At 45.0% G+C, this 23990-nt stretch overlaps 1 protein-coding gene across 7 annotated transcripts in view; it reads right to left on the bottom strand.

Moving 5' to 3' along the window:
- The window catches only part of LOC118308827 (plasma membrane calcium-transporting ATPase 1-like), a 79098-nt gene that overhangs the window by 31571 nt on the left and 23537 nt on the right, over window positions 1-23990 (bottom strand). For 6 of the 7 annotated variants that reach the window (XM_047332336.1, XM_047332337.1, XM_047332338.1 and 3 more), the window contains exons 2-6: window positions 15051-15513; window positions 3830-4027; window positions 2834-3091; window positions 2503-2628; window positions 1851-1976 (exon numbers count right to left, since the gene is read on the bottom strand). In XM_047332336.1, the coding sequence (XP_047188292.1) occupies window positions 1851-1976; window positions 2503-2628; window positions 2834-3091; window positions 3830-4027; window positions 15051-15246 (904 nt within the window). In that variant the 5' untranslated portion in view covers window positions 15247-15513. Of the gene's footprint in view, window positions 1-1850; window positions 1977-2502; window positions 2629-2833; window positions 3092-3829; window positions 4028-15050; window positions 15514-16346; window positions 16581-23990 lie in introns of those variants that run through there. The other variant, XM_047332334.1, reaches the window with a different exon arrangement.

The following is a 23990-nucleotide window of genomic DNA, read 5'->3' as shown; positions in this document are numbered from 1 at the left end:
TTGTTCTTCTTCCATCTTCGCGAGACCCAATTATAGTCTCAGATTCGGTGGGTGTGGACGCTTTTGGGAAATGAGGATCATTTTAGGAAAATGAGGACAATGTTGGAAAGTGAGTGCATTTTGGGGCCATTTTGTGCCGTCCTCACTTCCTCAAATGGTTGTCTGAGGGTTTTCAGGTCTGATATTAGGAGTATGGTTATGAAGAGTTATAGATGAGTCTACGATTACAGCGCTATCATGTCGATGTGAAAGGAATCGTAGCAGTAACAGTGAATGAGATGTTAATCTAAATATAAACTTCAGTTAAATTTGAAAACTTGCCTTGTCATCTTCCCTAAATAGGATTCCTTCATTTTTTTCTTCTTTTTATCAATGACTTGAGGCCTGAAAATGTAAACCTGGGGCGTCTCTCTCCACTGAGCGGGTACATTCAGCCAGTTCACAATGAATGCCTGACAAACTCAAACTTTAGCGAATAAAACAAATGATCAGACAAAAACAAACCAAAAGGAAAAACAAAAAAAACAGACATGAGTAAAAGGGGGTTAGCATGATCACAAGCAAATCAAAAGCAATAGAGACCGACTGCAGAAGCCTGCTGGTTTTACATCAAACTGCTCTGTAACAGTGCGAGCATCATCTGGACTTTGGCTTTTGAAGGGTTCCACTTAAGAAGCAACTGTGTGCTGACGAGGTTCAGTTTCACCTTTTTTTTAACCAACATTACGTCCATTCAAATCAATACCTTCGGTATAATGACCATTAACTACCACGAATAAATGAGACCCCGCTGAGTTCAGGTGACCAGCTGAACAGATTCCTTTGAAGGTTTTTGTGTGGGAACTGATTGAAAAGTTCACGATGATGCCTTCAATGTTGAGTGTACAAATTGGAAAAAATGGCGACCGCTGACGCGCCTCTCAAGCTTCCTAATGCATGGGACATTTACCATCAACAGTCATCGCAGGTTTTTGGAACATTTACTCTTTGATTAGAAACAGCTTCTATTTTTCAAAAAGTCACGTGCAGATTAATATCAGTCTAGCTAGATAAAATTATCTCTAAGCAGTTGGTTGAAAACTGAATCTAGGTGACGTGAAAGCTGATTATTAGTAGACAAAAAGACTATAAATATAGCATAAAGGAGTGTTTTTCTTTTATTGAAGGGAGACAGTCTTAGTCGCTAGTCTTATTGTCCATGTCCAGTAAAATAAACTATAAAATATACGTATGCTCAGATCCATTTCTTTCAGACAGAGCCTTGGTCATAATGGTAGGAAGTAAGCTAATTAGCCGTGCATGCTAAAGTTAGCAGCTACATTGGTGGAATCCAGACCTGCCGTGCCTCGTCATGGTTGCTAAACTGTGATTGGACATTCGCTGTTTGGGGGGAGGGGTTAAGTGAATAGTGTTCGAAGTTCTTGTGAACTGTTGCTGGGCAGATTTCGATGGCCTCACTACAATTTACCTCCTCCGCGGTCTCATTTATTCACTGACAATTCTCTCGTGTTCAGATTGAAGCTAAGCTAAAGTTAAAATGCTACAGTTAGACCCCTTCAAACAGCTCTGCTGTTATCAGCCCAGACTGGATGAAGTCTACCAGCTACTGTGACAAAGAGGAACTTCAAATCAACACAACCAGATAGAAAAAAACGTGCAAACGTCTCCAATCTGCACCGTTTCAAACAGTAGAGTGGAAATATTCAGAGGCCAACACGGTGATTCATGCCAAACTTCCCTCCCAACACTTCACACAATTACTGTCCTGATATGACCTTCGAAAACTTCAACATACGTTTTGTTTTTGTTTTTTCCCAGACGTGTGTCACAGGCTTTGTCTCATGTCTTACTTTTCTTGACCTTCTTCTCTTCGTCATGCTCGCTGGCGCCCAGCAGAGTGAAGATGATGCCGGTTTGAGAGTTGAGGCCGACGGCGGACACCAGCATCCGGCCCGATCCCTCCATCACGTGGGTCCCTGGGGGAAAGATTAAAAAAAAAACTACAAGTCACAACTAAAACTTTGTAATGCTGTCATTTCTTTTCATTAGTAGATACTTTATTTATCCCGAGGGAAATTCAGGCATTATAGATTATTGTGAAATAATTTCTGTTCACATCTTTTCTTCCGCTGCATCATTAGATACTTTTAGGTATTTTAATTGTACATAAGTCACATTTTTTAGTTTGTGGAGTTCCTCAAGGATTGATCTTAGGGTCACTTCTTTTCAATCTACAGCATGTTACCACTTGATACAGTATGTGGATTACCCTCTGATTCATAAATGTATATATGAGTTTTTGACCTGTGATCTTTATTTTGTATATTTAAACTTTTACAAGTTTTGAGGTAGAAAAAAACAGACATAGGTTTGATGTTTGATCCTTGACCTTCCTCAAAAGAATTAAACATTGTTATTAAAGTAAATCAGTGTTAGCAGAGTCACTTAAAACCAGAATCCTCCACGTTGGTCCATGTCACGTGACTGTGAACGGGCACTCACCGGACAGCAGCATGGGGTCCTTCTCCAGAGACTTGCGGACCTGGTCAGACTCCCCGGTCAGAGAGCTCTCGTCGATCTTCAGGTCGTTGCCTTGGATCAGGATCCCATCAGCAGGCAGCAGGTCTCCTGTAAGTACAGAAGTTAAAGGTTCCCATCAGCCCCGGGAAGCAAAGAGGATCACTCTCATGTTTTCGAAAGATCTCCCATCATCTTTTAGTCTGGGTGTGTTTTTCCTGGGCCCCTCGTTCAAATGAAGGTAAACCTCAATGTGACTGCACGCGATGATACTTTGAAGCGTGAGCTGCCGGCATTCAGCGGTTTAGTCTCGTACCGTATTTGATCTGAGCGATGTCTCCCACCACGAGCTCAGCCACCGGGATCTGGATGACCTGGCCCTTGCGGATGACGGTGAACTTTTGCTCCTGCTCGATGCGACTCTGCAGCCCGCGGAACTGCTTCTCCTTGGACCAGTCGTTGAAGGCCGTCACCAGCACCACGATGATGACCGAGAACAGGATGGCGGCGCCCTCGATCCAGCCCGCCTGGGACTCGCCCTCGTCCTCGACGCCGCCTGCGACCTGACCGCATGCTGTCAGGGGACGAGAACACGATGAACCGGAGTCATTCTCACAAAATAAATGTGTTAAGTGGAACAAGTGATAGCAGCTTCGTCAAAATTAAACTTTTCCACTAATTTATAGCTTTATATAAGCAATTTTCCTATTTTCTTATATGCAATCCCAGATAGGTTAAGTATTACTCTTTTTAGAATGAAAAACATTTTCCTTACCACAATCCTTTAGTTGTTGAACATCTTTCCAAAAGGTGATAACCAGTTTTTTTTTATACTGAATTCAAATTATTTTAATAATAATTTTAAATAATTAATGAAGTATGATCTAAATCTAAAATGAAATTAATATGTAAATGAAAAACACAGAGGGAAGAAATAAAATTATATATTATAAAAAACAAAGAAAGAAAGAAAAATAAAAGTAAAGTACAATAAATAATTAAACATAAAAAAATGAGTTCAAATATATCAATACATTATAATATCCTGTATATAAAAATACAATTGCAATAGGTAAATTATGTACAAATTTAAAAAGATGAAATACTGAGTGAATTTTTTTCATTTTCTTGACTGATAATATTATGACAATAACATTTTCTGTCAATTTTATTTCTATAACATGATGGCCTGACTGGTGTTTCCATGAATGAACAGTCATGTTGCCCTATCAGTGATCAAATTTAAAAACATAAAACTGGTATTAGCTTAAAATGGCTATTTAGTGTCTAAGGTTACTAAACTTGCGCCGACCTTCACTGTCGCCCCCTGGTGGATGGTAGAAGGACAGGCCCAGTGAGATGATGGCCGCGATTTCCAGGATTATGAGCGTGACGTCCTGCAGAGCCTCCCACACCAGCTGCAGGAACGTCTTGGCCTTCTTGGGAGGGATGAAGTTCTGTCCGAACGACGTGTGGCGTTTCTCCAGATCAACGGGGTTACCAGACAGACCTGCGCACACGAGCACACCGAGAGAGAAAACTCGTCAAAAACGGAAATGATTGGAAGTGTTTTGTATTGTACAAGCAAAAGGTTAAAGAAAAACATTAAGCCAGACTTAAAGCTCCACCTGTTCATACTGAAAAAAACAGAAGTGTGGAGCAAACGAAAAAGGAGAAGGTAGCAGAAGGTCATGAGGGATTTAACGCTGAACTCTAACTAGCGATACTTTTGTTTCTTCCCTGCATGAGACACAATTCATTTGACAGCTCGCCAGTGAACTCAGTTTCCTTGTTACTGTACTAACTCATTACTTTTGGTCTAATTTGTGTTTTACATATCTCACTGTTTTGTATTCGTTATCACTATTATGGAATTTGCCGTCCACTGCCGTTTCCAAAAACGCTTCCAGTCAAAGGGGCAGTAGGCGATTTTTGAGAAAACTTGTCCTTCCCTTTGTTGTTGTTGCGAGTTTACCGCACCGGTCGGGGCCCGAACCCGCAGCCTCGGTTATGTGAGGCCGACGCGGTAAATACAGTCCACTTACTAGGCCACAACCACAGCGTTACAGCGCCACCCGCTAGCACGTGGCTTAACGTGTCCAGGGGTGATGTTTACAAAGTGCACTCGCAGTGTCGCGTGGTGCAGTCCGCACCATTTTTTTTCGTTTTCGATTTACAGAGCCTGGGCCTGAGCCGAAAACCTGGATTATTTTCCCGGTGCGCACACAAAAGCAGCAGCTAACGGACGGTGAGGAAATATTCAACCTGATTTTTACAAAACATGTATTGCTTCAGAGTCACTTACTGCCCCTTTAAGGCCTTAAAAAGCCAACTACCCTCAATCTTTAGTCAAAGTGTGTTAACTCTGCGCATACGTACGTGCGCTCCTTCAAACACAGTGAGGGCAGAAGATGCACCGCGCTAATAGAAAAGTAAAGATTTGACAGATTTCTAGGAGCAGTAGTTTCTCAACGTGACCTACTTCTGTAGCAGGCAAACGACTGAGTGCTGTTTTTCTGTTCTGTGGCGAATCACCAAAGCAGATTCGTCCCACCCAGAAAAATGATGCACTTTTCTATTTGATCATTTCCTCCTTCTTTTGTGTCTGGAGACTGTCACAGGGACGCAGACTCACAGTTCAACAAAGAGAACGTTAAGGTGCAGTGAAAAAAAATGTGTTTTTGGAAAAATATCAGATATCAAATACATAAACAAGAAGTGGCTTGGTTTTCTGGGCGTGTTGTGTACAGTAGGGTTTTAACTTCTAAACCTTTGTCAGCAATTCTGTATGTCTACTGTTTAGAGAAAATATTTTTGTTTCATTCGATAACCTTTAGGGGCCCGGTGAGCCAAAATGATCCGGTAATCCACAGGAAATATTAGAGAAAAGTCGGGGCAGATAGATTTAAAACTTCAGCTACCGGAAGTTTGTTTTTTCTTTGCATTCCTGTCACTCATCTTGCAAACTTTCAGGTTTATCGTGTGGCCCCTTTGTGTGGGTCCCCGCCTGGGTTGGGGACAAAAGGTAGGGGTGTGTGTGTGTGTGTGTGTGTGTGTGTGTGTTTGCCTCTGTGGTAATCGTGAGTCCATCATGGCAGCCTGGGCTGGTCTGAACCCTCCCCTGCTGTACAAACAATCTGCTGCTCCCACCAGAGCCAAACTGCTCCGTGTCAGTACAACACCACCCGATCGGACCCACCCCCGAACTGGATCAGCTGCTCTGCGGGAGGAAACTGTCGATTGAACACTTATGATCTGGAAAAATGTATTATTAAGGTGCGACGCTATACTCTGACAACCAACGGATAGAGTGGAATTAGAAAAAGAAGGGTTGGAATGTGTTCTGTGGTGTAGCGCTCCCTCGCCTTCACGCTTCTTTGAATATCAGTCAGGAGATGTCCACGACTGATCGATCACTTTGGTTTCCTCCCGCTGTGCCGAGGTGTCAGGCGATGCTGTTTACTGAAAACCAAACTAATATCTGCGAGGTACCGGTTCCAGAGCTGTGACTCACAATCTAACCATTAACTCCTTCTCCACTTCAGCTAATTTTCAAGGATTAAGTCTTTCCTAACATTTGATGATTACCACAGGCTCGTCCATGCTTTTATATTTACTTGATTTGTGTAACAGGTATTATTTTAGCCTCCAGTTGGTTCTAAATGCTGCTGCTCGCTTTATTATCTGTTCAAGAACACGTGACATCACAAGAGGATTCCGACCTCGCTGCACTGGCTTCCTGTTTGTTTTCGCATTGATTTTTTTTTATACCTACAGTATAAGTCTGGGCGCCATTTTAGATCAGCTGATCGCGGCCGTCTGGTCCTTCCCAGAGCCTGATCCCGCCAACTCAAGGCCATCGTGCTTTTGCAGCACAGCCTCCACGAACTCTGGAATAACTTACACGTTGAGATCAGACAAGCTTCATCCGTCACTGCTTTTAAATCCCTTCTTAAAACATGTTTTTAGTGTATGGTGCAAGGAAGATTAAAAAATTTAAAAATCAGTTCGAAGTCGGGCAGACCACGAGGGCTACGTCTTTGGATCTCCTTGCTTTTTGATTTTTACTGAAACTGGGAGGAGGAAACACAATGGTCGACCAGCACATGGTGTCCATGTCCAGGTTCTGAAGGATTTTCTGAGGGAAAAGGAACCTCGTTTACTTCAACTGCTCATCCGCAGCAGCTCCCGGGGAAACAGTCTGAATGAAGGAGGGTTCAAACAATCTGCAGTAGTCCTCGCAGTATGCTCTGCGAAGGCTGTGTGGGCAGGAACATGGCCGCTCTGGACTCTTGGTGGAGTCGGGAGATGTGCAGTGGAATGTGCTCTGAATTTCAACGGGCCGCGGTTCCTCGTGAAGCAGGACCCTGTGAGTTGGTGTCATCGTGCGCCTCAGACGCGGTTCTTTATATGTTTTAATAATGGCCTCTCTGATTATTCTCTGCAGACTGACTGAATGAGGTGATCTGCTCCTCCTCCTCTTTCCTTCTGTCCCTCTCATCTATAGACGCAGTAATCTGGTAAAACAACCAGATAATAGTCTCTGCCATTTTGAGAGTCTTCTACTCTCAGTGTAGAACACAGCCAGCGTGCAACACGCAGAGAGACTAGTTCACTCACACATACTTCACACATAACCTTCACCTGGCGGCTTTAACGGCAGCGATATTCCACAGTTTAAAACTAAACCCCACATAGAGTTGAGATTATGCAGATGACGTGATGATGAGACGAGAGGCCAGTTGAGGAGACCAGAGGATGAGAGCAGGAGAAGAGGAGACGCGATGAGTTAAAGCAGGAAGTGAATTAAAGTGTCGCACCGAGACGTAAAATGAGATTGAGATTACGACATGAGATAGTGGCGTTTCGGATGAGATTAGATGAGATTGATGAGAGGTGAGAAGAGGCTGCGAGTTGAAGTCAGATGAGATGAGAGAGTCAGTGAATGAGATGACGAGTTGCAATCTTTAAATACGTCGAAAAATTAAAATGTGTTTCAGCTTCGCATCAGAAATAATCTACGTCCATATACTAACGCACCTCGCGTGACCCTTCACCTACACTGGTCGTGCGCGTGCCGGCGGTTGCAGAAAAAGTGTGCGTCTGTGTCATCGTTTCCTAAAGTCTCCGCTCCTGAGCTGAAGAGAGACACGGAGAGATCGCAGGTGATATGAATTGAGATGAGCTCATTTGAGGAGATAAAGCGATGTGGCGGTGTGATGTGAGGCGATATGAGGTTTTTAGCAAGGAAGTGTGGTGTTATGAGGACAGTAGAGATTAGGTGAGACGATACTCGGGCTGTGCCTTATCGTGCCGTCCACGTTAAGAACGGTACAAAGTTTTACATGATAAAAGTCAATTATACAGTGACGCAATTAAGGTTGAGGCTATATCTCCGACCGCTAGATGATACAAAGTATCAACGATTAATCTGAACTGATGATCAAGACTGTGGAAGATTTATTTTCTATTTGGCCAATGAATCATGTCAAATCTAGATCACTGGTTGGACACTGGGGGTCAATACGGACTCGTGGGTGAGAAGAGGCGAGACAAGAGCTGTTTTCAGATTTTTTCGTAGTTTGTGAACGGCAATCTCGGGAAAATTCCCGGACCCAGTTCTCCGTACATTTCCCGGAGTTTGCAGTTCACCTATGACGGACGCGGCAGGAGTGCGTCAACACCAACAGGAGCATCTCTGGAACGTTCGGTGGCGTCTGCGTTGAGCAGCAGGAGGCGGGGCCTGACGAGACATCACCGCGCCCACAGATTTTCCTGTCACGTCTCACAGTTGGCTCACTCTGACAGTCTCCAGATATTGAACCTAGGGGGCTGATGGGGAAATGCCCTGGAAAATGTGAGTTCTCACACACAGTTCAGCCCCTCGGGAAGATTTGAGGAAAACAGGTGCAGACTTTCAGCGCCTGTGTGAAATCGGCTACGGTGAGATGAGGCAGGATAAAGAGAGCGGAGGTGACACGAGATGAGATCAGGCGATGTGCGACGGAGTGCGGTGTCGTGAAATGAGATGAGAAGGTGGGAGGGGGGAAGAGAGGAGGCAGAAGAAAGGGGGAGGGGAACGAAAGGAGACACGGAGTGATGTTTATTTAAAAATCGAAATTAAAGGCTTGGAATAAAACGCTGTAGTATTCACACAGAACACAAACACAATCCAGTCATTGGACGCTTCCTGTCACGTCTGCCTGAGTGTCTCCGCGGTTCAGAGCTGCAGAAGAAGAAGAAGAAGAAGAAGAAGAACTGACGAGCTGCAGCGCACAACAAGAGATTTTTTTTTTTAAATACACCGGTTGTCAACGTCGTCGTCAGCCACGTTTCATCACGCCGCGGTTCGGTTCAGAGTTTTTGGTTTGAGCACGAGGAAGTCGGCGACGGACTCAAATAAAGTGTGTCAGGAGCTCTTGCTGGCTGCTTGATCGATACAAGTCTGTGGGTTGTTTTTGCCCTTTTTTTCCCTGGCGTAATGTGATTGTGACAGCGGGTCTCATCTGGCGCGCTGGTCCCCGTGGAGACGAGCGGAGCGGCGCACTCGTCTGTCGCAGGTGTTTATGAATTTGGGATTTTTCCAGCAGAAAACTGACTTCATTTGTCGCTAAAAAAAACGGTTTCTGTTCCCACTCAGAGTTTCTCACTTTAGCCGTTCTCCCCCTGACAGCAGCATGTATCAACGTCCGCTCTCACTGTCCTCATTGACTGTTTTTCTTCCTCATGTCTGCGGGTCACCCGCCGGCTCTGCCTCTGCCTCGGTTGTTTCTGTCATCATCCTGCGTCCCTGACGCAGACAGAAGTGACGCTTCGGCTTCCAACATGAAGCCCAACGTCAAGTATCGACCAACCGTGTCGTCGCCCTCTGGTTTGTGAGCTGCCGTGTAGAAGCCTCGAGTTTATTAGCATTTTCAACCGGCGCCATCTTGGTTTATTGGAACCAGGTAGTAACCGTATTTGGAGGCGCTGCAGGGGGCGGGGCCTGTCTGAGAGCTCGTCCACATACAAACCCGCACCCATTGAACAATACTAGATGTCTATGGGTTTCGGTCAAATTGACAAATTTGCTCATGAAGTTTCATAAATCTTTTCCTTAAGCGACCAGTAAGTATTTGATCAGCAGCCATGATAAGAGCTGTTCAGATTCTCTAAATGTTTAGGAAAGTTGCTTCAATGCTTCCTCTCCTATCTCCTTTAGCAGAGGGCACACTGGAGCTTCCTATGTGGAAGGAAAGGAGATATAGACGCCCCCACAATTCGGAACGATTCAATCCAAAGTAAAAGTAGAAGAAGAAGAAGAGTATGAATATGACCCAGAAGAGACGCACGTCATCATGTAAGTTACTGTTAAATATGAATCATAATATGTGATGTCACACGGTGGTAAAACACTGAAATATGCTGATGGAGCCGCTGAGGTTTTTTTTAGGTCTTCTTCCGCAATTCGTAGTTTCACCACGACAGACGCATCAACGACGTCCGCCGTCACGTGATGACGCAGTTTAGTGAAAGAGTGGGATTCTCTGAACAGCGCTGTCGGCTCTTCCTAAGTCCTACGAGTCCTCCTTTACACCTTCCCTTGACCTCATGACGTTTTCCACTGAGGTATTCCACTGAGTGAACAGTAGATATGAAGGACAATTCAACCGCACCCAAACGTCACTGCACTCTGCCGTTTCCCCTCAAACATCAGGCGTGGACCTGAGGTCTGAGCTTCCTTTTTTTATTTACCGTGTGACATATGACCATGTGCACAGTTGCCACGGTAACGGCCGGGGAAAGCCGTCCTCTCGCCGGCTCCGCACCCTTTATGTAAACAACCCTGTGAACTCACAGGCCTCTTGATTTATCATCACACTCATGTCTTCCTCTACTGTAACTTTCTACGACGACGTTGCACAGCAAAAAACTCCAAATGAACAGAATTACTCTGGCTACGGTTTCATCAGAAAAAGAAATAAAACATGTATATATATCTAATGATATCCAACAGTCTCACACTCAGCCGTCAGACCATCACTCAGTTGTTTTCTTCTGCACAAAAGCTCTTTCACTGTGCTTACGAACGCATGAAGACGCGTGGCTCGATGACACGCGACAGTGGGCGGTGAAGCCGTGTACAGTGTATATACATGATGTCGCCTCGGCTCGAGCCTCGTGCCTGCGAGCGAGCTCAACATTCACTCGACAAGAGTCGTCGAGGATTCTGGGAATACCTTTGAGAGTTCTATTAAAATGACCTTCTGGATCGCTGGACTTTAATTTTTTGGGTTACAGAAAACCAGAAGCTCAGCTCTGTGTCTCTAATGTAATATTAATACACGGGAGGCACGAACTGGGACCGTGGCACACACCGAAAAGGCCAAAGTCAACGGTCCTGAAGTCCGTCAGAGATCTCAGGACATTTTTTTCTTCTTCGTCTCTCTAAGGAAATCACCAAACACCATTTCCGCCAGATTATCAAAATAATTTCCTTCGCAAAAGAGTGAAGATTACAGAGTTCTGCATGCGGACTTTTCTCCCTCAGTATTAGCTGAGCAGAAATGACATAAATGTGACTGAATGCAACCTCTTTGATGTATCGCCCTGTAAAAGCAGGCTGACATGAGTGTCTCTGATAAAGTTTCCCTTCACAACAGTAATAAAAAAAAGGTTTTTTATTGTTCTGTTAATGTAGGAAGAGGCAAGAACATTGGATTTTAAACGGAAGAGATTAATTAAACGGGCGAAACACAGATCCTGTTTCTATCTTTAGCCTCCGCAGACCAGAGTCTGCAGGAAATAAACTCACATCCTCTGCAGCAGAATGATGCAATGAGCGCACGTCACACGGTAAATCCTCAGACGTATACTTTTAGTGCTATTTGAAACACGTTACATCACCAAATTAACTATCTATATCTTCCGCTTTGGATTTCTTCAGCCGTTTGCAGATATTTGAAAGTCTGGACTGAGAATATCAAGATTCCCCATAAATCACGGTAGATGATATTTTCTTTAGTTAATCTTATTTTTTTTTATCTCAATATACGAGATGTGAAGGAATTAAAAAAACCTGATAAAGAGTAAGAATAAAATAAAGAAGGACACGGAGAGCATTGCATGTCTTGGTGATCACTCGGAAGAGCGTTCTGCTTCGACTGGCACAGACACGGATGACCCGAGGCCGTGTGCGTGTGTGTGTGTGTGTCCCTTACAGTAAATGGGACTCGGGTCACGCAGAGAGCTGAATCTCAGATTGGTCAGTGACTTCTCACACCACCAAGCTCGAAAAGATCTGACACGGCAGCAGGCCGGGAAACCTGTGTGTGTGTGTGTGTGTGTGTGTGTGTGTGTGTGTCTGTGTGTGTGTGTGTGTGTGTGTGTGTGTCTGTGTGCGTGTGCGTGTGTGTGTGGTGTGGTGCTGTGGAAATGCCCACTGATGATTTCTGGTAAATCAGGCAAAACAATGTTTTTGGAGAATCAATTAATATGTTAAGCCATACGTCAATGATCAACTCCGATGATCCTCCGGTTTCCGGCTTCTCTAATTTGCGGATTTAAGCTGAAGATCCTCTTCGTCGGATCTCGACGGTGGCCCTGAGAGCTCACAGCCGTGCAGCTTCAGAGAACACACGCAAATAGACAGAGCACTGTCTTTCTTAATGTGTTGCGTTGCGGCGTTTGCAGCTTGCGTTCTTGTCTATTCGCGTGTGATTTCTTGAGTTGCAGTGCTGTGAGCCCGCGGGGCCACCGTAGATCGCAGACATTAGAGAATCACTCGCATGGAAACACCTGGAAAACACGAGGTCCAAAAACGATTAAGAAAAAACTAAAAAAAAAAATAGTGTTGAGTTTAAGGTTTTGATATTTTGTCTCATGTTTATTTGGTCAGATTCATATTTGTAGAATACAACTCGACAGAAGGATTAAGTATCAAACATTCAGTCCATCACACCTTCATGTATTTCCACTACTCTGGTCTCTGGAGCCACGCCCCCTTTTTAATTTGGCCTGTGTGAGCTGGTAGATTGTCAGTTATGATAATAATAAATTTACTACATTTACAGCCCTGAAACAACTGGAATTCATATTTGTGTCTTCCAACACATTTTGGTTGGAAGTGTTTTTTTCTACTGATCAACGTAAATAGCTCAGTCAGTTACATCCCAAACAGAAACATGAAACAGAACCAGTTTTACCTGATCACATGTTTTCTGTTGATCGCTGCTCTCGTGGTTTGAATTTTGCATAAAACTGAACGTGTGATCATCAGCTGACGACACCGTCAGTGGCTGTTTCAATCCATTTCTATTTTATTCTTTTTTCCAAACTTTCATCTCTCAGTTTTATTTGAGCAGAAGACGTGAAGCCACGTCACATCTCGCCTGCCTCTCATCTGGGCGTCGACAGAGACGAGCTGCGCCTCGTTAGCATTTTTTCCTAAAATAACTGTGTATTTTTAGCGTTTGTATGCGTTTCTTTGTGGAGTGCTTTGTTTTGTCACCCAGGTGCCATTTAAATAAAGTTTGCATATTGAGATTTTCACGTCTACCCAACATGAAATTCACTCAGATTTTGTATAAAAAAAAAATGATGAGAGGGGGACGATCAATGACCTCCAGAGAGGCAACAGACCGATTCATCAATAATACACATTAACCAGCGGGACGCAGAGCTGCTGCAGACTGTGTGTGTGTGTGTGTGTGTGTGTGTGTGTGTGTGTGTGTGCGTGTGCGTGTGTGTGTGCGCGTGTGTGTGTGTGTGTGTGCGGGACAATGACAGTCATTTTCGTGTCCAATCAGCCGCTGATTTTACAGACAGAAAGTCTGTCACAGAAGAAGAAAAAAAGCATCCACAGAAGACACCAGTTCTTCTTCTTCTTCTCCTGTTGTGTACTGGTTGTATTCTGAATGTGGACCGTGTTGCTGGGGGGGAGTGAGCCCACGCCCACGACCTTTGGGTTACAACCACGGGGGCGTGTTTTCGCCCCGCGCTCTTCTAATTCTGCTGAATATTAGGGTCACAACAATCTGGCCTCCATATTAATTGGAGAGCTGCTTCATGGCGGTGACGGACTGAACTCTTCGACGTGGGTAAGTACCGATAAGGATGCTGACGCGAGTGGTAATATTGCTGATAAGAGTCTGGACTGACACTGACCCTCTTTCACTGCAACAGTCAATCAACGGGCGGGTTTGCCCTCAATCTTGCATTTAGGTTTCCCCCACTTTTTTTTTTCTCTCTCCCTCCCTCCTCCCTCTCTCTGCAGAGAAAATATAATTACACTTTCTTCATTAAAGTGAGTAATTTCTTGCGTGGAGGACACGACTACAGCTGTCCTCTGATCACTAAATGGAACAGAGCAATGATCTATGGAGCCATTAGGGGAACGGGCTGGAACTAATTTCAATCCTGGAATGGACCGACGACGACGACGGCCGCAAACACACACACACACACACACACACACACACACACACACACACACACACACACACACACACACACACACACACACACACACACACACACACACACACACACACACACACACACACACACACACACACACACACGGGGGGGGGGGGGGGGGGATAACAAACAGCAGCTTGTCAGCCATTTTCTGGCCTCGTATGAAGCTCTCACTGAAATTCACACCGATCCTCTTTCACCACAGAAGAAGAAGGAGTGCAGGCCACAGATGTCGTCAATCTGTCTGTGTGAATTATTGTCTTAATTGTTGACACGCATTGTTGTCACCTCCTGATCTGTGTGTGTGTGTGTGTGTGTGTGTGTGTGTGTGTGTGTGTGTGTGTTTCAAATTTTATCTAGCAAGGCAAGAGGGCGACAAGATGAGATAATACCTCAGCACCTACAGTTGTTGATACTGTTGGTATAACTTGTCAATAGATATAGTATATAGATATAGATAGATAGATAACCCTGAGGTGACCCTGAGCATTCTGGGAGCCCCCGGTGGGTCTGGGGGCTCCGGGGCAGACGCCAGTCTTTGACCTCGTTGGTAAATCAGCATTATAAAATAATTTCAGCAGAATGATTTTGAATATGCGTGATTGAAAACATCCACATTAATGTTGATAAATATGTTTTGATTGAATAATTTTTTTAGCATTCAAAACAGTGGTTCTCAAATTTCCCAGATGGTCGAAGTGGAACAGAACATTTACTACTCGGCCAAGAAGAATATGATGCAGCGAAGAAAAAAAACACCAGGGGAATAATTATTCATATTTAAACAAGATTTCAAGCCGTCATAGGCTGTATTTGTGTTAATAACCTCGAACTGTCTCTGCTGTGTCTTTGATTTTGACCACGACAACAGGATAATGCTGCAGATTGGCAGTCGGCAAAATCAACATCAGGCTTCGTCACCCAAGGTGCAAATATGAATATTATATATACACAATGTGCGAGTTTCGATTTAGAGTTTTTGGCCAAAATAACAAACAGAATCTCAGTTGCTCCAGATGAGTTCCTCCTACTATATATATTCTCTGATATGTCGACGGTGTCGGGACGCGTCTTACCTTCGATGGGTGATGTTTTCAGGCGGCGGCAGAGGCCCTGCACGTCTCCGTACGTGTCCCGTATCTTGTTGACGCCCTCCGCGCTCCGCAGCTCCATCAGGTCCCTCAGGTCCGTCACGGCCACCCCAAAGTCCCCGTCGTGGTTGCCCTCGGCAACCGAATTCCCCGGAGGGTGGTCCGCCGTGTTGTTGGCCATATTGGCTGCCTCTTCACAGAAGTGTTCGCTGTAGTTGTTGTCGTCGTACTGTAGTTCGCTGCTCCTCTTTAGTGTCTTTTTGTCGAACCGATCTGAGCGTCAGATTGTGGTCGTCGGTCCCCGGGAATTGTGGGCAGTGTAGTTCTCGCAGGGGGCAGGCGGAGGAGGAGGAGACGATCGCTCGAGGTTAACTCCTGACCTGGACGGGCATGCTACCTCTCGGTTACCATGGAAACAGGGGCGTAAACATGTTCCTCTGGTTGGTCGCTGGGGAGGAAACAGACACAGGAAAAAAATGATTTTTTGAATAAACCAGATCCAGACAGGAAACGGTCTGAAGGCAGAGCAGACAAACATCATCATCATCATCATCATCGTGAGGAGCCGCCGGATCAGTTCAGGACGCCCTTTGATTATTTTTTTAATTAATTAATAGCACAGAAACTAATTTTGGCCAATTAGAGGAGAGTTCCTCGTCTCAGATTGTAAGAGGAGTCCCCCGAACCACAGAGGTCGTTAGGACATAAACTGATTATTGGTTGGTTCTGCTCCTCTGAGACACATGATCTGTTCTCCTCGAACTGCCGCCTCAGAGTTTATGACTGAAGAATCATTTTAAATGTGTCTTTTTTTTCTCGTTTATGGATGAGACATATTTTCATCCCTCGCATCGACCTACAGTCCAGTCCTCGCAAATTTACCAGTACATCAGTAACACGATTAGGGCTGCAACTAATGATTATATTGATTTGTTGTTCGGTCCATAAAATGTCATAAAATGGTGAAAAATTACGATTGTGTTTCCCAAAACCCCAAACGATGTTTTGTTTTGTCCACACAACAAAGATATTCAGTTAACTGTCACAGAGGAGCAAAAAACCCACAAAATATTCACGTTCCAGAAGCTGAAATCTGAGAAGTTTGACTTTTTTCTTCATAAAAAACAACTTGAACAAATTAATCAATTATCAAAATAGTTGGCGATTCATTTAGTAGTCGATTTCTAATCGATTAACTGCTGCAGCTCTAGACATGATGGTTAAAAAGTACAAGTATTTTCTTGGATTGTCACGTGGAAATAAGAAATCATTGACATCTACCTTGTTGGCCTTTGAATTCATCACTAGAGGCACTGGAGAAATTGTAAATGCAGCATTTGACAACAAATGCAATTAAAGCAAATCATGGGGAAAAATGAATCTGAGACAAGACTAGTTGCTGTAAAAAAATAAATAAATGGAAACATGGAAAGTGGATTCACAGACACTTTGTCCTGCTGGTGAAGAACCAGGGTCAGGAGTGAATACATGCCACCTCGTGTGTGTGTGTGTGTGTGTGTGTGTGTGTGTGTGTGTGGCCAAAGTGTGGCATTCCAGCCCATCGCCACAGATTATGTAAGTGCACATCAAAGGCTGTCCTCCATTTTTCACTGTTTAATGTTCTGTCAGAGGACACACACACACACACACACACACACACACACACACACACACACACACACACACACACACACACACACACACACACACACACACACACACACACACACACACACACACACACACACACACACACACACACACACACACACACACACTGTGGGATCAAACTATGAGACAGGGGGACTATGAGGCCTGTGGAGAATGCTGATACGTGTGTGTGTGTGTGTGTGTGTGTCTTCCCCTGAGTGGTGGTTTTCTCAGTGTAGGAGACAGAGGCGATTGCCTCAGCCAGTGGCTCTCACACTTGGCGGAGCACAGCGTCGTGTCGAGAGCTCGTCGGACTGAAAGACTCTTCGCAGCCACGGAACAAGACACGAGTCACGAGTGACTCTGTACATGAACATGTTCATGAGCTGTAAACTGAACGAATCAGCATTTCACGGGTTGGAAATGATTAAATAGGTCGTCAGCTGTTAAATCATCCTAAACTTATAAGGTCAATGATGATACTCAGTGAGCAGCTTGGGACTTATTCATCCCCTGAATTTAGATTGATATAGATATAGATATATATATATATAATGTTGACCTCACCTCCCACAGCACCCGCCCTTGACCGTTTCGTGAGCTGCTGCTTTGAAGCCTCCAGTTTAGCATTAAGACCGGCGCCATCTTGCTTTTTAAACCAGAAGCAACCATATTTGGAGAACCTGGGGGGTGTGGCCTGACAGAGAGCTCATCAACTGCACGTCCATCTATGGCCTGCACCCATTGGACGGTACCAGCTGTCAATCACACCGTATCCGTATTGTTCTCATGAAAAAGAGATCCTTAATCTCAATGAGTTTACCTGATTAAATAAAAAAATGCATTGACTCTAAATGGAGCATAACATACAAAATGAACATCGTTCTGTATCGACGACAATGTTTACTGACGTTTTAAATCAAGTGGAGAAGAGTAATTTCCTCATGGACTCCTATAGAAACGACCAGTGGAGTCGCCCTCTGCTGGTCATATCAGATACGCGGGTTCAACGTGAACGGAACTGTTAAATAAAAAAGGCCCATTCAGGGTTTCATCGTTAATTTAACTAATCTTATTTTCTTTTTAAATATCGCATGGTACTTTAGTGAAAAATCACAAAATGTCAGAAGGAAATGACTTCTATGTGATTTTATCTCTCCGTCTTGAGCTAAACGTTACGCGGAGGACGCTCACGTCCGCCCCGTGTTGTGGTGACGAGTTGTGTCATCTCTTTTTTTTAATATTTAGTACCAATTAGCTCCATGAATGATGATTCTGTAACTTGAAAGTAAATGTGAAGGATTCGCAGAGAATTATCGGCCTGTTCGGCCTCGTTCTAATGAAGCGGTCGTCGTAACGTCGTCGTCTGTTTAGAGCCAAGTTCTGTCATTATCCGTAATCAACAGGTTCCATCACAATGACATCACCGACTGTGCAGCAAACATTAATGTGACGAGGTCGTCGGGGCAGTTGAATTCATTTCATCTCGCCGTTGTTCTATTGTGATAATAATGACTCGTCGACTTGTGGTCAGTGAACAGACGGATGATTACTGAGCCCAGTGAGAGGACATCTGTCCTGCTCTGACACACACACACATGCGCACACGCACGCACACACGCACGCACGCACACACGTAACGTGAAAAATATAGGAACTGAAAAACTATACAAGAACAAAGGAATATAAATATAGAAGAATGTACATATAATAGTGCAGGTAAGGTACAATCTGTTACCAGTAGTGAGCATAAGAAGGTGACAAGGAAAAAGGTGCAAAGGAGACGAGTCCTGAGTGACTGTCAGATTGAGGTGAAGTGTTGAACAGTCAAATGTGGCAGGAGAGAAGAATCAACAAGCCTTTTATTTCATATTTCATGTTCGGCAAAGTAACGCTGCCCCTTGAAAATATGATTAGCTTTCTGTTTTTCTTTTTTTTGTAATGAACCCAAACCCTCGTCTAAATATGACAATGCTGATGATCGTTCGTGTTCCTTGAAAGAAAACACTGTGGGTCCGAACGACGCACGAGCTCAGAAGTCTTTCCTTCTGCAAAAGTGCTTTGACCAAAAATGAGCCGTTCAGCTCGGGGAGAAGATGCAGACGAAAGCCAATTTTACTGTTATACCACACTGGAAAGTTCTGATGAAAACAACACCTCCAATTTCTGTCACCCTGACTATGGCTGTTTCCACACAGCACATTGCTTCTGCCCTCAGCCGGTCGTCAAACAAAGACGCCGCCGGCGCCGCAGGACCAGAGACCCTGAGGTCGTCTCACGCGACCTACTGCTCATCTCGCCGGCAGGTCGACCCGCTGAGGTGCAGCTATAGTGTGAAACGCTCAATGACACGAGTAACAAATAAGGAAACTCCCTCTGTCCAGATCACAGGCATCCGTAGGGAGGGGAGAGCAATGAGGGGAAAAAATGACACAACTGGCACATGCTGGGTGGAGTTTCTCTCTCACACACACACACACACACACACACACACACACACACACACACACACACACACACACACACACACACACACACACACACACACACACACACACACACACACACACACACACACACACACACACACACACACACACACACACACACACACACACACACACACCTTTGTCATCAGTGAACTACAGCTCCACACCCATTCAGTCCAAGGCTAAGCATTCCTATTTTTATACCTTAATGACACACACACACACACTTTTGTCTTTCCATGCTTATCATGTGACTGAGTGCTTTTACGGCAGTTATCCTTTAACTAGCGAGTGTTTGATTAACGTCGACTACTGACACACTGATAACACACACACCGATTTTCATTGAAAGTAGAAAATTGAAAAAGCAGGGTGTGTGTGTGTGTGTGTCTGTGTGTGTGTGTGTGTGTGTGTGTGTGTGTGTGTGTGTGTGTGTGTGTGTGTGTGTGTTGAGAAAGAGAACCTGTTCTCACTTCTGTAACTATTCTGTCTGAGTCCGACCATTCAATCCGTTTGACCGTTTTGGATTTTTTGATTTAAAAAGTTTGCCGTTCACCGAAAAGATAGTTGACTGCAGTCAACACTCCTATAACCAATACTCGTAATAAAAAACACATACAGTATAACCACAAACAAAAAAAGACAGACCTCTACAGCGGAGCATTTATTTCTTATGCTGAAATGTATAAAACTGAGAGGTGAAATGAGAGCAGCTGAAGCTCTGGGCAGGAGGCAGGTGAGTCAGGTGAGTGGAACAGAGCAGGTACGACAGGGTGATGACGGAACTGAAGCTATTTACACATGATCTCATCTCATCTACAACGGAAACGTCTTCCGGTTCACCGCGTCTCTCCAGGATCTCGATCGCGTCAGCTTCGACACATCTGTGACAACGTGTCCTCATTCCGTTGGTGGGAAACTTAATCATTTCCTACAAATTGTATTTGCTGTTGCAGTATAAAAAAAAATAGAATTCTACGAGAGAGAGGCTTCGGTCGACGGTGGGAAACATCGTTAGACCACCAGAGTCCTTTTACAACTAAACCTGAGGAAAAGCTCAATGAAGAGACGATTCGATACTTCATCACTACGCCGCGTTCCGGCGTTGTTCTGTGCAGAGGTCTGAACTGTGGCCCGGAGGGGCTGCAGATCAGAGTTGGCTCGATGCAAACTCCTAACTCAACATCACTGACGCCCGCCGCTTAGTGTCAACGTCATTTAACCTACTCCCTTAAAAGACGGAGAGAGAGAGAGAGAGAGAGAGAGAGAGAGGTCCAATTGTCAAATTGGCTCAGGAAGTTTACTAAATCTTGAAGTGAAGTATCTGATCAGCAGCCATGATAAGAGTTGTTCAGATTCTCTAAATGCTCACAAAAAGGAGCTTCAGTGCTTCCTCTCCTACCTCCTTTAGCAGAGGACACACTGGAGCTTCCTATGTGAAAGGAAAGGAGATATAGACGGCCCACAATTCATTTGCGGCGGCGATATTTAACGTGACGCGCCGTGCACGGACGTGAACGATTCAATCCAAAGAAGAAGAAGTAGAAGAGTATGAATACGACCCAGAAGAGACGTCATCATGTAAGTCACTGTTTCATATATCATCATATCTGATGTCACATGGTGCTAAAACACTCAAACACGCTCATGGAGCCGATGAGGTTTTTTTGTCGTCCATCTTTGGAAATGTGTTTCACCACGACAGACGCATCAACAACGTCCGCCGTCGCGTGACGACGTAGTCTGGTGGAAGAGGAGTCGGATTCTGTGAGCAGCGCTGTCGGCTATCAGTCCTCCATCACACCTTTCCTTGACCTCATGACGTTTTCCACTGAGGTCAAGGAATAGTAGAGAGGAAAAGGCAACAGGAAGGACGATCCGAACGGACCCAGAGAGAGAAGAGAGAGATGAGAGAGATGGACAAAAGGAAAGAAAAGTGAATCTGTCATCTGATCATTATTCAGTGAACAGTCGTTGAACGCAAACAGTGAGGAGGAAGATCACCACACACTGGATCAGGCCTTTGTCCCAAACTAGGCCAGAACGAAAACCTCGAACAGGAAGTGATGTCAGGAATTAAAGCTGCGACTCCATATATAGATGGACGATCAATGTGGCCACAAGACAGCCAGTGTTTCAGAGAGAGAGAGTGTGTGTGTGTGTGTGTGTGTGTGTGTGCGTGTGTGTGAGAGAGAGAGACACAGAGTGAGAGAGACAGTGTGTCTGTTCTGTGTCCATCTTATCTGTTTGTTATTGACTCAAGATGAAATTATGCTGCAGCCACCATGTAGCCAGCCACTCCGCTTGTGTGTGTGTGTGTGTGTGTGTGTGTGTGTGTGTGTGTGTGTGTGTGTGTGTGTGTGTGTGTGTGTGTGTGTGTGTTATTTACAGAATTTACATTTCAGATTTTTTGTTAAGCGCCGTGTTAACATCGTGTGGGATTAATGGTGGAGCTGGACACATTCCCACATTCACAACTTGTGAGTGTTCGTTGTCAGCGCACGACTCGAGACAGTTGTGTGGCTGCAGTGAATTGGTTGGTTGTGTCTGATTTTTCCATCCACAGTCTCAGAGGCTGGTGGGAAAGTCGAGAAAGAAGAAGAAGAAGAAGACGATGAGGAGGAAGAGGAAGAGGAGGAGGTTTCACTAGTTGAAGAACACCTGAACACATGAACACATGAACAGGTAGGAGCATCGATTCATGTGCGAACAGCTTCAGAAGACGATCAGTCGGAGGGCAGGATCACATTGACTTCAACTAAACTAGCTCCCAAGTAGCAGAATGACTCATCATCGCCACATCCATAATGTTATTATTGGCACGTGCGTCACACATGAAACATTTAAACGTTGAATCATAAATGAAGGATTTTCCTTTTAGATAAAAAGAGACAAACGATATCGCGAGGACGCCATCAATCAATATCCAGCATTCAAAACAGGGATCCCCACTTCACGACGCACGGCGACTGAGACTATTTCGCTCGGGTTCAAGTAGTTCACGGGAAAAAAACCTTTGGCTACGCGTTTGGTGTGAACGCAGCATCAGACTTAGGCCGCTTTCAGACGGGCACTTCAGTCGGGACATTTTTCCTGAACTCGTCCCGAGCGGCCGTCCAGTACCTGAGAACGCCAAACGCCCGCTGATGTAGCTGCGGCCTCTCTTTTTTTTTGGCGGGACATTTCCTGCCAGCCCCCGGGAAATGTGTCAGGAGAATGCGCGAGTGAGGCCCGCGTGAGAATACAGAAGGAAAATCTCCTGAGGACTCACAGCGAGCGAGTGGGCGTGTTGATTACCATCACGTCCCGCCAGCTGCTGCTCGACACAAACGCCTCGCGATGATCTGTCCGACTCAGACAATCTCCTGCTGCGTTCGTCGTATGCGAAAGGCAAAATGTCCGGACTCAAACTTCCAGAGCTCATGTCCGAAACCAGTTTTAAAACAGCTCCTAGGTTCTAAAGAAACACCATATGGATGTCTCTACCGCTGTGTAAAGAGAGGGTACCATTGGCCCACATGCAAAACAATATATTTTATGGCAATCAGGCGTCGACCTTATAATGTTGCACGGGTAGCTAGAGCTTCCACGTCTGTCTATAAACACGCTCTAAGGGCTGGTTGTTTTGCGCGTTTTGCTTTCACAAAGGAAATGAAAGTCACATTCTCGGCATCTCCCGAGGTCTCGACTGCGAAGACGACCCGGGCGGAAAGGAATGTGTCAAACGGTCAGCGGACGAGTTGGGAACGACGAGAGGAAAGGGTTCAGAGAGACGCACGACCAGTAAATTTACCCAGAATTCAGCTGCTCAGGCAGATATTGGCTCAAGCTTTAGAATATTTTATCGTCAAACTCTTTTTTCTGAACTCACAGTCCAGCCGCAGGGACGGACATGTTTCAGTTTCTGACTGTATAGACACAAAAACTGACTGACTGAGGATTTCAAAGTCTCTCTCACACTTTTCTTCTCTAGTTTCTTCTCTCTTCTCACTGTCCTCTGCTCGGCCGCCGTTACCCTCCCTCCTCTTCCTCCTCTCTGTTCTCTGCCTCTGCAGACACACCTGCTCTGCATACTAAAGCAGAAGTCTGCACCACCCTCCTCCACACACACACACACACTGAGGCTGTTGGCCACACCCTCCACACAGAGAGGAACTTTTCTTTTTTTTTTTCTTTCTTGTTGCACCCAGCAACAGATCTCTCACACACACACACACACACACACACACACACACACACACACACACACACACACACACACACACACACACACACACACACACACACACACACACACACACACACACACACACACACACACACACACACACACACACACACACACACACACACACAGTTATGTCACAGAGACATTTCCACATGCAGGGCACGTCAAACAGCCGACACTGAGCCTCTGTGTTTGGTCCAGACGACATTTTGTGTGTGTGTGTGTGTGTGTGTGTGTGTGTGTGAGGGAGAGAGTGTCGCAGCATGCCAGACAGAGTAATAAGAAAGAGAGAGAGAGAGAGAGAGAGAAAGAGTGAGGCCCGGAATGCAGGAGGTCACACCCATATCTGCAGTCATGTGACCTGGGTGGAAAAAGGAAATCCCCACACTGCAGAGCGACGAGGCCGAGGTCTGCACTCACTGTGCAGCAGCATCACACACACACACACACACACACACCCATACACATCCACACCCACACACATCCACACCCACACCCACATACATACAAACAAACATGCATGTGGTTTGTCTCGGTTCAGTGTGTTAATGATGCTCT

Source organism: Scophthalmus maximus, chromosome 6 (assembly GCF_022379125.1).
Source record: "Scophthalmus maximus strain ysfricsl-2021 chromosome 6, ASM2237912v1, whole genome shotgun sequence".
NCBI classification, from domain to species: Eukaryota; Metazoa; Chordata; class Actinopteri; order Pleuronectiformes; family Scophthalmidae; genus Scophthalmus; species Scophthalmus maximus.
Note: the sequence above shows the minus strand (reverse complement) of the source record. Positions and strands in the feature narration are given on the sequence as shown.